The sequence below is a fragment of the Nothobranchius furzeri genome, chromosome 2, assembly GCF_043380555.1.
Source record: "Nothobranchius furzeri strain GRZ-AD chromosome 2, NfurGRZ-RIMD1, whole genome shotgun sequence".
Classification (NCBI taxonomy): domain Eukaryota; kingdom Metazoa; phylum Chordata; class Actinopteri; order Cyprinodontiformes; family Nothobranchiidae; genus Nothobranchius; species Nothobranchius furzeri.
The window spans coordinates 15,452,753-15,466,700 of record NC_091742.1 but is presented as its reverse complement, the minus strand read 5'-3'; the positions used below and the strand labels follow the sequence as shown (position 1 = coordinate 15,466,700).

The window sequence follows — 13,948 nt, the reverse complement described above, 5'->3', positions numbered from 1 at the left end:
AGAGGAAATCAGAACTTCCTGGAAGGCATGCGTTCGTTCCAGCTGCAGTAGAACGCGGTGGCGGTAGCTCCACTGCAGCTCAGCTGTTGGTTTTGTCACTTCTGACTTCCTGCCCCTGTCCTCCCACAGCTCTGGATACGTCCAACGTGATGGTGAAGATGCAGGTGTTCGAGCTGTTGGCGGCACTGGCGCTCTTTGACCCTCAGGGGTGTCGGCTGACCCTGGATGCCTTCGAAAACTACAAGGTTCTCCTCCACCTTCATCCAGTCCTGTAAACTCTTCTCTGACCTCTGAGCTTCGTTTCACAGATGTTTGAGATTTCATCAGAGATTCTGGTTCTGATTCTGTTTTCAGTGACTAATTGGAAAATCAGAGTTCCCACTTTATAAAAATCCTTAATAAATTTGACGTCCTGGATCAGGGGATGTTCATGATGAAGCTGAAGCAACCGTTTAAAACGGCAGAATGTTCACGAGGATTCAGATATTAGAACAAAAGGCGAGGCAGGAGGAGAATGTCAGATAAACTTTATCAGTCTTCATTCCATTTCGTCAGCTAATCTGTGACGTCAGAGATAAAATGGAATGTTTTGGCTTCCCAAGGCGTGTTCTGACCCATCTCAAACCCACATCAGAAACCAAAACATGTGGGTGATGTACGCAGTATAAGTCAAATGTGTGTGTGCGTACGCGTGTGTGTGTCCAGAGTATGAAGAAGCAGCAGTACCGGTTCAGCGTGATCATGAACGAGCTCCACGGCACCGATAACATTCCGTATCTGGTGACTCTGATGGGCCTGATCAACGTTCTGATCCTGGGACAGGAGGAGCTGCGGAGGAGAGTCCGACTCCGCCAGGAGTTCATCGGTAGGACTAAAACACACACACACGCACGCGTGCGTGCACACACACTCGTGTGCACACACTCACTCACATGCACGTGCACACGTGCACACACACATGCGCACACACACATGCGTATGCACTTGCACACACGCACACATGCAGACATGCACACGCACGCACGCACGCACGCACGCACGCACACACACACACACACACACACACACACACACACACACACACACAGCAGTACCAGTCTGGGTGCAGTGAGGGCCTCTGGGTCTATTTTTTGCAGATTTAACAGGACCTCCTGGTTGTGGTTGAGTTTGTTTCCAGTGATTTGTTTCAGGTTGTTAATCTGTCATCATGGGGTAAAGTGATGACATCATTGGGTAAAGTGATGACATCATTGGGTAAAGTGATGACATCATTGGGTAAAGTGATGACATCATGCAGTAAAGTGATGACATCATGAAGACATCATGGGGTAAAGTGATGACATCATTGGGTAAAGTGATGACATCATTGGGTAAAGTGATGACATCGTGAAGACATCATGGGGTAAAGTGATGACATTGTGGGGTAAAGTGATGACATCATTGGGTAAAGTAATGACATCATTGGGTAAAGTGATGACATCGTGAAGACGTCATGGGGTAAAGTGATGACATTGTGGGGCTTCTGTGTTGACTGTGGTGTTAACTGTGGTGACTACGGGTCGTACAAGTGTTTTTATTACTATACATTTATTATCACTGATTATCTGACAGAAACAAACAGTAACAGTTTATTCCAACACTCGTTTTATCAGGAAAACAACTGCAGCAGGTTTTTAGTCTCAAACAAAACCAACTTGGATGATTTCTGAAGCATCTGAACATTTAAAACTCAGTTTCAGGACGTAAGGAGCTCTTTATGGCAGCTAACATCAGTAAAAGCAGGGCTACTTTGACCTCGAAGCCAGATGTGGAGCAGGTCCAGACACCTCCACAGCTGGAGCTCCGTCTGCAGGGATAGCCAGGGATTTAAAGGGGGTGGGAACAGGACGTGTTCAGGTCTTGCATCACCTGTTCAGTGACTCCCCGTCACATTTGTGAATGGGTGAAAGTTCTCCAGGTCTTCATGAAAACGGAGCTGAGCAGGTGGAGGAATTATAGATCAGATCAGTTACACATGTTTCCACGGCTAACGGTCATGGCCTGTATTTAATGTAGCGCCTTCTAGTCCTGGAACCCCCCAAGGTGCTTTACAACACAATCAGTCATTCACCCATTCACACACTGGTGGTGATGAGCTACACCATAGCCACAGCTGCCCTGGGACGTACAGACGCCACCGAACACCAGCAGCAACGACTGAGCGGGACTCGAACCTGCAACCTTCTGCTTACGGGCCGAGCACGTCGTCTCGTGTTCATCCAACCAAGTCTTTGGCTTTTTTATAGATGAAATCTATAAACATGATTGTGACGATCTGTTGATTTAATAGTTTCTGCTCATCTTTTGTCTCTTTGGTGAAGAAATGAAACTTTTTATGCTTCAAGAATTGAACTGAAAACCAGAATCAGATAAAACTCAGAAACTTGGTTGTTTCAGGGCTGCAGCTGCTGGATCTTCTGCCCAAACTCAGGTGTGGACTTCATCCTCAGATCTTTGATAATCCATCATTATGATGCCGTCAGGCGGTGATGTCCCTGTCTCTGTCTCCAGGGAGACCGACGACGAGCAACTGAACATCCAGTGTGACATGTTTGAGGACTCGATGGCTGAAGATGACGAGGACATGGAGCAACTCTATGGAGGGATCGATATGAGCAACCACCAGGAGGTGTTCTCTTCACTCTTCACCAAGGTAGCTCCTCCTCCTCCTCCTCCAGAAGCTCTGTGCTCCTTATAGAAACACGGCTCCATGGCTAAATGATCAAACCTTTAAACATACTCTGGTGAGTCTGATCTGAACCTCTACGCGGACATTTTGAAGATCCAGAACGAGGATTAAAGTTCAGTTCAATTATCATATCTAACATAAAGTTTCTTTGTTGTTATTAAGTATGTTTGCAGGTGTGTGTGTGTGTGTGTGTGTGTGTGTGTGTGCGCGTGTGTGTGTGTGTGTATCTGTTCCTACCCCGTTCAGGCTGCCCAGGTCTTTCACCAGGTGCTCATCGGTTGTCGGGTTGTAGTTGATGACAGCGTGCTGTTTGTCCACACTGCGTGGTGTGTCCGAGACTTCTCTAGAACTGTGTGTCTGTTCTCCATACCTCCTGTGTCCAGGTGTCCAGCAGTCCCTCTTCTGTCCAGCTGTTGTCCATCCTTCAGGGCCTGCTGATGCTGGATCCACACAGAGCTGACGTCTGGTTGGTTCTGGAGATGCTGACGGATCGAGCCACCCTGCTGGCCCAGGACCGTAAGTCTAAACGGAGATTTTGACAGTTTATGGTAGGTCAAAGGTCAGGTCATCAGATCAGGTTCTGCTTCTGTTTGTTTAACAAAGACTTCTCACTGTCTACCAGCGACTCAGTGAGCTAAAGCTTGTTTATTCAGTTCGTGTGTCTTACAGCCGAATCTGAAGACTCACTTCTGGATAGACTCCTCCCCCCAAAGCCTCTCTCCTCTAATCAAAGGATCAGAACCGTTGACAGGGGGGTACAGACCCGCCTCCAAGATTATCCACCTGGCCAATCAGAGCAGCTTAAAAATGGTATCGCAACTCTAGCTGCTACAGCACCCACACAAGCTCCCACTCCTCCTTTACCCAGCATGGGAGCTCCACCTCCTCCTCCTCCTTTACCCAGCATGGGAGCTCCGCCCCCTCCTCCTCCCTTACCTGGCATGCGAGCTCCGCCCCCTCCTCCTCCCTTACCTGGCATGGGAGCTCCACCTCCTCCTCCTCCCTTACCTGGCATGCGAGCTCCGCCCCCTCCTCCTCCCTTACCTGGCATGGGAGCTCCGCCCCCTCCTCCTCCCTTACCTGGCATGGGAGCTCCGCCCCCTCCTCCTCCCTTACCTGGCATGGGAGCTCCGCCCCCTCCTCCTCCCTTACCTGGCATGGGAGCTCCGCCCCCTCCTCCTCCCTTACCTGGCATGGGAGCTCCGCCCCCTCCTCCTCCCTTACCTGGCATGGGAGCTCCGCCCCCTCCTCCTCCCTTACCTGGCATGGGAGCTCCGCCCCCTCCTCCTCCCTTACCTGGCATGGGAGCTCCACCTCCTCCTCCTCCCTTACCTGGCATGGGAGCTCCACCTCCTCCTCCTCCCTTACCTGGCATGGGAGCTCCATCTCCTCCCGGTGACGTCATAACACCCCAGAAGGCTACAAATACCTTCTACAGCCCAGCAGAGTTCACAAGCCCCACCCCCTGCCCGACCCTCAGAATGAAGAAGTTGAACTGGCAGAAACTGCCGACCAGAGTTGTGACAGGTGAGTGTTCAGGAGTTTGACCACGTGTTGTGTCTGGTGTTGGACCGGACCAGGACCAGGTCTCCTTCTATCTGCAGATCATCAGTCTTTATGGACGTCAACGTCCTCTGAAACGGTGGAGCCAGACTACAGCAGCATCGAGCAGCTTTTCTGTCTCCCTCAGACAGAAACAAAACCCTCAACCGGAACCAAAACCGAGACTAAAGAGGTGCCGACCCGTTACCCTTCCAGCCTTTCATGTCTTCTCTTGTCCACCTGCTGTCTCATTACTATCTCGTTTCTATAGTTACAGATTTCCTTCATTGATGCAAAGAAAAGTCTGAATCTCAATATCTTCCTGAAGCACTTCAGATGGTGAGCAGAACCATGACACCTGTCTTGCCTGTCTCTTCCATCTTGGTTTGAGTATACCTGTCCTTTTCTTGTCCCCGTCTTCCTGTAGTGGTTTGAGCTGGTCATCACCTTTCATTCTTCTAACAGTTAGATTTCTTTGTTCAAACTGTGTCTGTCTCTAGTAACAAACACATTCACACTTCACCCACGTCACACTTGTTTCATGTCTCGTCTGAAGTTCCCACGAGGAGTTTGTGTCTCTGATCCAGAAAGGAGACCGGTCCAAGTTTGATGTGGAATCCCTAAAACAGCTGATCAAACTGCTTCCCGAGAAACATGAGGTCAGATCACAAAGAGGCTGTCACATACCTGTACAACACCTGTTATGTCACACACCTGTACAACACCTGTTATGTCACACACCTGTACAACACCTGTTATGTCACACACCTGTACAACACCTGTTATGTCGCACACCTGTACAACACCTGTTATGTCGCACACCTGTACAACACCTGTTATGTCGCACACCTGTACAACACCTGTTATGTCGCACACCTGTACAACACCTGTTATGTTGCACACCTGTACAACAACTGTTATGTTGTACACCTGTACAACACCTGTTATGTTGCACACCTGTACAACAACTGTTATGTCACACACCTGTACAACACTGTCACACACCTGTAAAGTACTGTTACATGCCTGTAAAATACTATTACACACCTGTAAAACACTGTCACACACCTGTAAAACACATCACACACCTGTAAAACACTGTAAAACACTGTTACACACCTGTAAAACACTGTCACACACCTGTAAAACGCTGTCACACACCTGTAAAACACTGTAAAACACTGTTACACACCTGTAAAACACTGTTACACACATGTAAAACACATCACACACCTGTAAAACACTGTCACACACCTGTAAAACACTGTAAAACACTGTTACACACCTGTAAAACACCGTCACACACCTGTAAAATACTGTAAAACACTGTTACACACCTGTAAGACACTGTAAAACACTGTTACACACCTGTAAAACACATCACACACCTGTAAAACACTGTTACACACCTGTAAAACACATCACACACCTGTAAAACACCGTCAAACACCTGTAAAACACTGTCACACATCTGTAAAACACTGTAAAACACTGTTACACACCTGTAAAACACATCACACACCTGTAAAACACCGTCACACACCTGTAAAACACTGTTACACACCTGTAAAACAAGTCACACACCTGTAAAATACTGTCACACACATGCAAAGCACTGTCACACACCTGTAAAACACTGTCACACACCTGCAAAACACTGTCACACACCTGTAAAACACTGTTACACACCTGTAAAACATGTCACACACCTGTAAAACACGTCACACACCTGTAAAACACATCACACACCTGTAAAACACCGTCACACACCTATAAAACACGTCACACACCTGTAAAACACGTCACACACCTGTAAAACACGTCACACACCTGCAAAACACTGTCACACCCCTGTAAAACACATCACACACCTGTAAAACACATCACACACCTGTAAAACACCGTCACACACCTGTAAAACATGTCACACACCTGTAAAACATGTCACACACCTGTAAAACACATCACACACCTGTAAAACACCGTCACACACCTGTAAAACATGTCACACACCTGTAAAACACGTCACACACCTGTAAAACACATCACACACCTGTAAAACACAGTGACACACCTGCAAAACACTGTAAAACACATCACACACCTGTAAAACACAGTCACACACCTGTAAAACACTGTTACACACCTGTAAAACATGTCACACACCTGTAAAATACTGTCACACACCTGCAAAACACTGTCACACACCTGCAAAACACTGTCACACACCTGTAAAGCACTGTTACACACCTGTAAAACACTGTTACACACCTGTAAAACATGTCACACACCTGTAAAACATGTCACACACCTGTAAAACACGTCACACACCTGTAAAACACATCACACATCTGTAAAACATGTCACACACCTGTAAAACACGTCACACACTTGTAAAACACAGTCACACACCTGCAAAACACTGTCACACACCTGTAAAACACATCACACACCTGTAAAACACAGTCACACACCTGCAAAACACATCACACACCTGCAAAACACATCACACACCTGTAAAACACCGTCACACACCTGTAAAACACCGTCACACACCTGTAAAACACGTCACACACCTGTAAAACACATCACACACCTGTAAAACACCGTCACACACCTGTAAAACACGTCACACACCTGTAAAACACAGTCACACACCTGTAAAACACTGTAAAACACATCACACACCTGTAAAACACAGTCACACACCTGTAAAACACAGTCACACACTGTCGCACACCTGTAAAACACTGTCACACACCTGTAAAACACCATCACACACACCTGTAAAACACCGTCACACACCTGTCCCACACCTATAAAAATGGCTGTCTCATGCCGTAAACCACTATTTTAAAACCTTTACTAGATCTGTGCTAGTCCTGTTCTTAGTTTGTCCCCCACCTGTTTAACTCCTAAGTACAATTGTCCATTCATTTTCCAAACATGTCCCTTTCCTATCTGGCATCCACCTGTTCTACATCACCTTCATGTGTAATTTTCCTGTATCTGTCCCACACCTTCATCACACCCAGAAAACACCTTCTGTACATTTGCCCCACCTGTCCTTAATCCAGCTTCACCTGTTTCACATCTCACTTATGTAGCGATAAATATAGATTTATATCTATATTTCAAATGTGGCGTAGCTTTAGCTTGTTTGTAATCTTATATTAATTAATCGGGGCACCACCAGTTTTTGGAACTGGGCCGCTGGGTTTAATATCTATATTTTCGCAATGTAATCAGTCTCAGAGTGAACACCACAAATTAATCTAAAGGATGAATTCTTGACAGAATGCACCGATTATTCTCGAGAATTGCTAGACAATGATCAGGCGTTATTTACGTTTTGTGAGTTTATTACAAACATCAGTTGTGACAATTGACAAAGAGAACCAAACACTGCTTATTGTTTCATGCATGAGAATACGTAAGTGAATAAACCCAAAGCTTTATGGCAGTGCTATGACATAACTAGTCTGTAATAAAAGTGGAAATTTGGTGACACAGGATTATAGTAAATATTAGGAATAATTTCTGAAAGGAGAACAAAGTGAGTGTGTGTGTGTGTGTGTGTGTGTGTGTGTGTGTGTGTGTGTGTGTGTGTGTGTGTGTGTGTGTGTGTGTGTGTGGCTCGGTATGTCAGAAGAAGGAAGGGGATCTTGAGGGCTAAATGTGAATTTGGCATCGAAATAAAACACGCCATAAAAGAAATGGACTAATCTGAATTCACTAATTGGGCTTAGCATAAAAGTCAGCCAGATGAGATGCTACACAGACCTTTTTCCGTCGCCAAAGAGGTGTCCTGCGGGCTGGTTCAGCCGGGTCCAGAAGCTTGAATGCGGCCTTCAGGGGCTGTAGGTCTTTTTGGCACCTCAGCTTAGGTCAGCGTTGTCTGTGGTGTGTAGAAGGAGGTGCTCTCCCATAGTGGCTTGACTCCAGGTTCCTTCACTTCAGCAGCCTCGAAATGTGGAGCCGAATCATCAAACTGTTCCAAATTGCTTTTAACTCTTAATGCGAGAACTCGACCACACCACCCTGACTTCTGGTTTCACGTGGGACGTCGAAACAAAACGGAGCTCTGAGTTTACTGTAACTTTTGAGAGCTAATGGCTTAACAACGTTTATGAGCGTCGATTATCTTTTGCTGGGCCCAGGTGGAATAGCCCAGCAGAGGTTCGCTTAAGGCATCTTTCTTCGTTTTCCTGCCACCACGAGGTCTGAACTCTGGTTTTATAAACTTTCTTGGTCACACCCACATGTATTTCACTCATTAACCACTTGATGGCACTGTGGCTCCTTCAAATAACCCAATCTTCCAACCATGAGAAATTCGTGCTCACAATTTTTACAAAGTTATTCCAAATAAGGCCTCAAAAAGTATTACTTTAAACAGAAAAGAACTAACTTCAGGTCTTAAGCTTGACTGTATCACTTTTAGCATGGTTTTGAACTGGTGAAACACAATGGCAAAAGTTTAACATGAAAGAAAAAACACAACACAAGCAGTTTAGGTTTGTAACTGATAAAGTTTAAACATTTACTTGGAACACTTTGATTTCTATTTTAAGGGTAAACAACCTAAACACCTTCTTTGATTGTAGATAAACAGGAATGCAAGGTTTATAAGGACTCAAATCATGAAGCTCCCCGGAGGACATTGAGGGAAGCGTTACGACTTCCCCTATCTTGAGAACAGGGTTAGTTTGAGAGCTGATGCAAGGCAGACCAGTTTCTGATATTTCTTGCTGCTCCTGATTGGCGCAGAAGGGAGGCCAGTCAAACTGGTGCAACTTACGATCCTGGGAGGGAGTCGTAGGAGGTAACCAGAATGCTGAAACTGCGGGCCAGTTTCAAATTCCCCTTTTTGTTTTCTTCTTCTAAATGTGAGAGGAAACACTTTGCGAAAATAGTTATGTTCTCCTTCATGTGAATCCAAACAAAGTTCATCTGAGGATATAAAATGTGGATTTCCACTACACTTAACACCTGTCCAGATTTACTCCACATCTGTCAGACCGGTCCCTCACCTCTCCTAACTTGTTACAGATCTGACGTATTCCTGACGGACACCTGTTTTAGTCCTTACACCTGTCCTCCACTGGTTCCACTCATCAAACCTGTCTGATTGTATCATCTGGACATCACTGGTTATTTTTTGTCCCTCCTTTTCTACCTGTCCATCAGCAGCATCACATGACCACCTTTTGTCTCACCTGTCCATCCTCAGATAGAAAACCTGAAGTCTCACAAGGCTGACCGAGACAAGATGGCTTCCGCAGACCAGTTTTACCTGCAGTTGCTGGATGTCCCCAGGTGGGAGGACAGCTCCACCTGTTGCTGTCACTGATAAAATGGAGACGCACCACAGATTCACACCTGTCTGCTGCACATTTGTTTTGTGTTTTTTAGCTACGCGCTGAGAATCGAGTGTATGCTGCTGTGTGAGGAGAGCGGCGGCGTGTTGGAGGCACTCACGCCCAAAGCCGAGCTGTTGGGTGGAGCCTGCCAGAGTCAGTAAACGCAACAAGTACACACAAAACTACACACTGTAAACACAGGAGGCTCATCTCTCTCTCTCTCTCTCTCTCTCTCTCGCTCTCTCTCTCTCTCTCTCTCTCTCTCTCTCTCTCTCTCTCTCTGTCTCTGTCTCTGTCTCTGTCTCTCTCTCTCTCTCTCTCTCTCTCTCTCTCGCGCGCTCTCTCTCGCGCTCTCTCTCTCTCTCTCTCTCTCTCTCTCTCTCTCTCTCTCTCTCTCTCTCTCTCTCTCTCTCTCTCTCTCTCTCTCTCTCTCTCTCTCTCGCTCTCTCTCTCAGGTCTGAGGGAGAGTACCCGTCTGCCCAGTTTCTGCAAACTCATCCTTAACGTTGGAAACTTCCTGAACCACGTAGGAATCATGTTTCTTTTTATTCTGACATTTTTTTACAGCTTTCTAAGGTTAAAGGTCATTGCATAAATGTCCAGGTCCACAAATACAGAAAACACACTCACACACCTCTGATGGCGGTCAGAGGTTTGATTTCTCTGTAGTCATGTGACATGTGGATCTGTCCATCAGGGGACTCACACCGGGAACGCTGAAGGTTTTAAGATCGGAACGTTTCTGAAGCTGGCGGAAACCAAAGCCAACAAGTCCAGAATCACGCTGCTGCACCACATCCTGGAGGTAAGCACAGAGAGAGAGATCTGCTTGGGCTGCTGGTTCTGGTTCTGACCCACCAGCTGCTTTAATCAGCTGTTTGATGTCTGACCATCAGGTGGTGGAGGAGAGCCACCCAGACCTGCTGAACCTGCCTGATGACCTGCTAATCTGTGAAAGGGCTGCTGGGTAAACGCTGCTTTCTGCTGGTCTGGAAATCTATCCTCATGAATTAGAACAAAACAAAGGTTCTCCGTTCGGTTTCTCATGTTTGTCTGCAGCGTGAACATGGAGTCCATTACGTCTGAAGCAAACCTTCTGATGAACAGGCTGAAAGCATCTGAGAAGAAGGTTTGCTCCTCCTCTGAGGACGTGAAGGAGCAGTACCGGTCTGCCATCCAGGTGAAACAGCAGGCTCCGCCCCCAATGGGAGGCTTTAGTGGTCTGCATGTCACCTGTCTTCCAGAACATTCTATTCCTTCATTTTTATCTTCCTTTTCTGGGGTTTATTGTCAGGAGAGTCGCCAAGCGTGTGAGCGGCTGCAGCAGATGATGTCATCGGTGGAGGACAGGAGGCGGGACTTGGCTAACTACCTGTGTGAGGACAGCAGCAGCTTCTCCCTCGATGATCTCTTCAGCACCATCAAGACCTTCAGGGGGCTTTTCCTCCGGGCCATTAAGGTAACCTGGCGGGTCTGAGGGGTTTGGTAGGTTGAATTTTCAGTCATACATATTTTTTTTAATCAGGAGAATGAAAGTCGTAGAGAGCAGGAGAAGAGGAGGATGAGGCTAGAAGAAGAGAAGAAACTTAAAGGAGCCAGTACCAAGAAGATCAGTGAGTACTTCCACCTTACATAGAACCTTGGGTCACCTGGTTTTGGTAGACAGATGCTGACTGTTTGTATTTCAGTCAGGAAGGATGCGAGTCCGCAGAACAAAGGCTGCATCATCGACAACCTGCTGGCCGAGATCAGGGAAGGCCACAACCTGAGGAAGACCAGACCACGAAGCCGGAGGGGCAGCCGGATTGGCAGCCGGGTCCAGGGTGAGGACTGAGGTGGACTTCTGCTTCTCTGGAGTCTGGTTCTGATTCTGAATCCATTGTTTTTGTTTTTCAGGACGTTCGGTAATCCGGAGGTCCAGGGCTCTGGATGAGGTGGATTCTACGGCCTACAGCCAATCACAGGAGCCCTCAGAGCAGATCCAAGTCCCCACCACCCAATCTTCCAAGCCTTCTGTTTCCAGCCAATCAGAGAAGGCTTCAGAGGCGGGGCCAAGCTCTGCTGCTCCTTCCTCAAAAACAGATGAACAAAAGCTCTCAGAAGAGCTCCAGGTCCCCACAAGCCCCTGCTCCACAGCAACACCAGAACCGGGGTCAGCTGAGCCTGACGGAGATCCATCCAAGACCCAGAACCTAGATAAACCCTCCACGTCTGCTGGTTCTGGCTCTGAGGAACACCAGAGCCTGAAGGGGGTCCAGGACTCTGAGATCAGAAGTTCTGGAGGCAAACAGGAAGTCCAGCTGAGCTCAGAGGATGCAACAGAGAACAAAGGTGCTAACGGTCTCCGCAGGACAGAAGCGTTGAGCTTTGAGGAGATCACCATATCAGAGGTCACAGGAAAGCAGGAAGATGATGATGAAGATCCAGAGTCTGGTTCAAAGAGATGGTCCAAGACTCCCAGAACAGCTTCAGCAGGTAGGGAACACCTGAGCAGAGTTTAGGATCAGCTGTTGACGTAAGAAAGAAAGAAAGAAAGAAAGAAAGAAAGAAAGAAAGATCAGAGCGTCACGCTCTGTTTCTTTTACTTTATAGGATTCAAACCTTCAATCGCTTTCATTTCTAGTTTTCATGTTGAACAGTTTTCACATGATGTTGTCGCTGTTGTTGTAAATGTAACCTCACAAGCTAGGAGAGTTAGCAGCCATTATTATCCTATAGGATAATAATGGCTGCTAACTCTGGTGACTCAGTGTTCTCAAAATCCAGTTTTAAATGAGAGAACAAATGTGTGACATCGTTTTCTCCTGACCAATCAGGTCTCAGCAACACGCACCTGGTTCTGGAACATGTTTATGAGGTTCTCACCTCCGTGTCTGTTTACCTGCAGAAAACACCGACTGTCTCAGGAGCAGAAGCTCTAAAAAGACGAGATGTGTTCTGCAGTGAGGTGGGAGGATTTCTTTATGGTTCGTATTGAAATTATTCTTTCTAATTAAACCTTCAGCTCTTGTTTCTTCTTCTGTGGTTCCAGGTGAGCTAAGGAGGAGGACGCGTCTCCATGGTAACAGGGCATAACGGTGTAAAACAGAAAAAATAAAAAGTGACCCAACAAACCCTGACCTGATAAAGAAAAGTTCCGTCATTTTGTGTCTTTGCTGTAAAAAATGTCCGTGGGATGTGATTTTGTACCTGAACAGAACGGTGATGTGAAGTGGGCGGGGCTTTGTGTTTTCACTTCCTGCTTCCTGACTGAATCTGTTAATTCACCTGTATTTATCTAAACGGCTATTTTATACTTTTATCTTTTCTGGAAACTAGTTGGGTGTAAAAATGTTCAGTTGTGGATGTTTCACATCGTTTCTTCTCTTGGGCATAATCTGACTTTGTACATTTAATGTTTTGTAATTAAACCTTGCTTTGCCAGTGTTTGTGACTGAGGGAAAAACCTCAATAAAAGGTGGAAGAGACCAGCTGTCCAAGAAATGACAAAATTTATTAAATACCAGTTAAAAACCGCACGCAGCACAGACCGAGGTCATAACAGGTTGTTCCAGGTTGGGGGCCAGACTAGCAGCCCAATGATTAGGCGTCGACGCCACAACATCCCCAAAGGACACTGCACTTCGGAACCGCACACCACCCTTCACTGCCCCAGAGCCCTACCTGCTATACAGCAAACCCACCCATGAGAGACGGGCTGCTAAGACAGGTCCACGGTTGCTTGGCTGGTGGGCTACATCCCTGTTTACTTCCACCAAGCTCTGTTCCCCAGACACACCTCGCAACCTGTTCAGCCTCTCCCCTTATCCCTTTTCCTCCAAACATTTCAACCACCCACAGCTGCAATCAGCATTCCTCCCTCCTCTGTCCACTTACCAATCTTCCACTACACTTCCCCAATCACTCACTAGTTTTGTATTTATTTGATCCAGAACTTACTAATGGCCTTCACGTCTGTCCTCTCTGAACTGATCCCAGGTCAGATCCCAGAGCTGTAATCCAGACTTTTTCAGAATAAAAGCCCTCTACAGTCTTGGATTAAAAAGCCAGGTGTCCAGTTTTATGATTTTAAGATTTTCCAACAAGTTTCAAGTCAGGATTTAAAGAATGCAGCAAAGCTTTTTGAATTTTATGGTGAAAAAACAAAACATGAAAATAAACATTTTGCAGCTTTTCTATGAAACTTGGGGCTCTTCTGCATCTGAAGCAAACCCAGAATCAGACCTGCTGGTAAATACTTCATTTGTTGGAATTAACAGAATAAATGGTCTGATCCCAAATGTTTCAGCTCACATTTACTCAAAATGACATCATC

General features: G+C 46.5%; 1 protein-coding gene across 3 annotated transcripts in view; it reads left to right on the top strand.

The window, feature by feature from the left end:
• The window catches only part of LOC139062766 (inverted formin-2-like), a 19,066-nt gene extending 5,966 nt beyond the window's left edge, over positions 1–13,100 (top strand). The window contains exons 4-24 of one of the 3 annotated variants that reach the window (XM_070544498.1): positions 130–245; positions 706–865; positions 2,437–2,470; positions 2,551–2,692; positions 3,112–3,244; positions 3,398–4,255; positions 4,333–4,463; positions 4,542–4,609; positions 4,827–4,929; positions 9,504–9,589; positions 9,686–9,786; positions 10,089–10,159; positions 10,331–10,438; positions 10,530–10,600; positions 10,693–10,813; positions 10,928–11,092; positions 11,159–11,246; positions 11,322–11,456; positions 11,530–12,108; positions 12,450–12,580; positions 12,665–13,100. In XM_070544498.1, the coding sequence (XP_070400599.1) occupies positions 130–245; positions 706–865; positions 2,437–2,470; positions 2,551–2,692; positions 3,112–3,244; positions 3,398–4,255; positions 4,333–4,463; positions 4,542–4,609; positions 4,827–4,929; positions 9,504–9,589; positions 9,686–9,786; positions 10,089–10,159; positions 10,331–10,438; positions 10,530–10,600; positions 10,693–10,813; positions 10,928–11,092; positions 11,159–11,246; positions 11,322–11,456; positions 11,530–12,108; positions 12,450–12,580; positions 12,665–12,673 (3,410 nt within the window). In that variant the 3' untranslated portion in view covers positions 12,674–13,100. Of the gene's footprint in view, positions 1–129; positions 246–705; positions 866–2,436; positions 2,471–2,550; positions 2,693–3,111; positions 3,245–3,381; positions 4,256–4,332; positions 4,464–4,541; positions 4,610–4,826; positions 4,930–9,503; positions 9,590–9,685; positions 9,787–10,088; positions 10,160–10,330; positions 10,439–10,529; positions 10,601–10,692; positions 10,814–10,927; positions 11,093–11,158; positions 11,247–11,321; positions 11,457–11,529; positions 12,109–12,449; positions 12,581–12,664 lie in introns of those variants that run through there. The other 2 variants (XM_070544499.1, XM_070544501.1) reach the window with 2 other exon arrangements.
• The last annotated feature ends 848 nt before the right edge of the window (positions 13,101–13,948 follow it).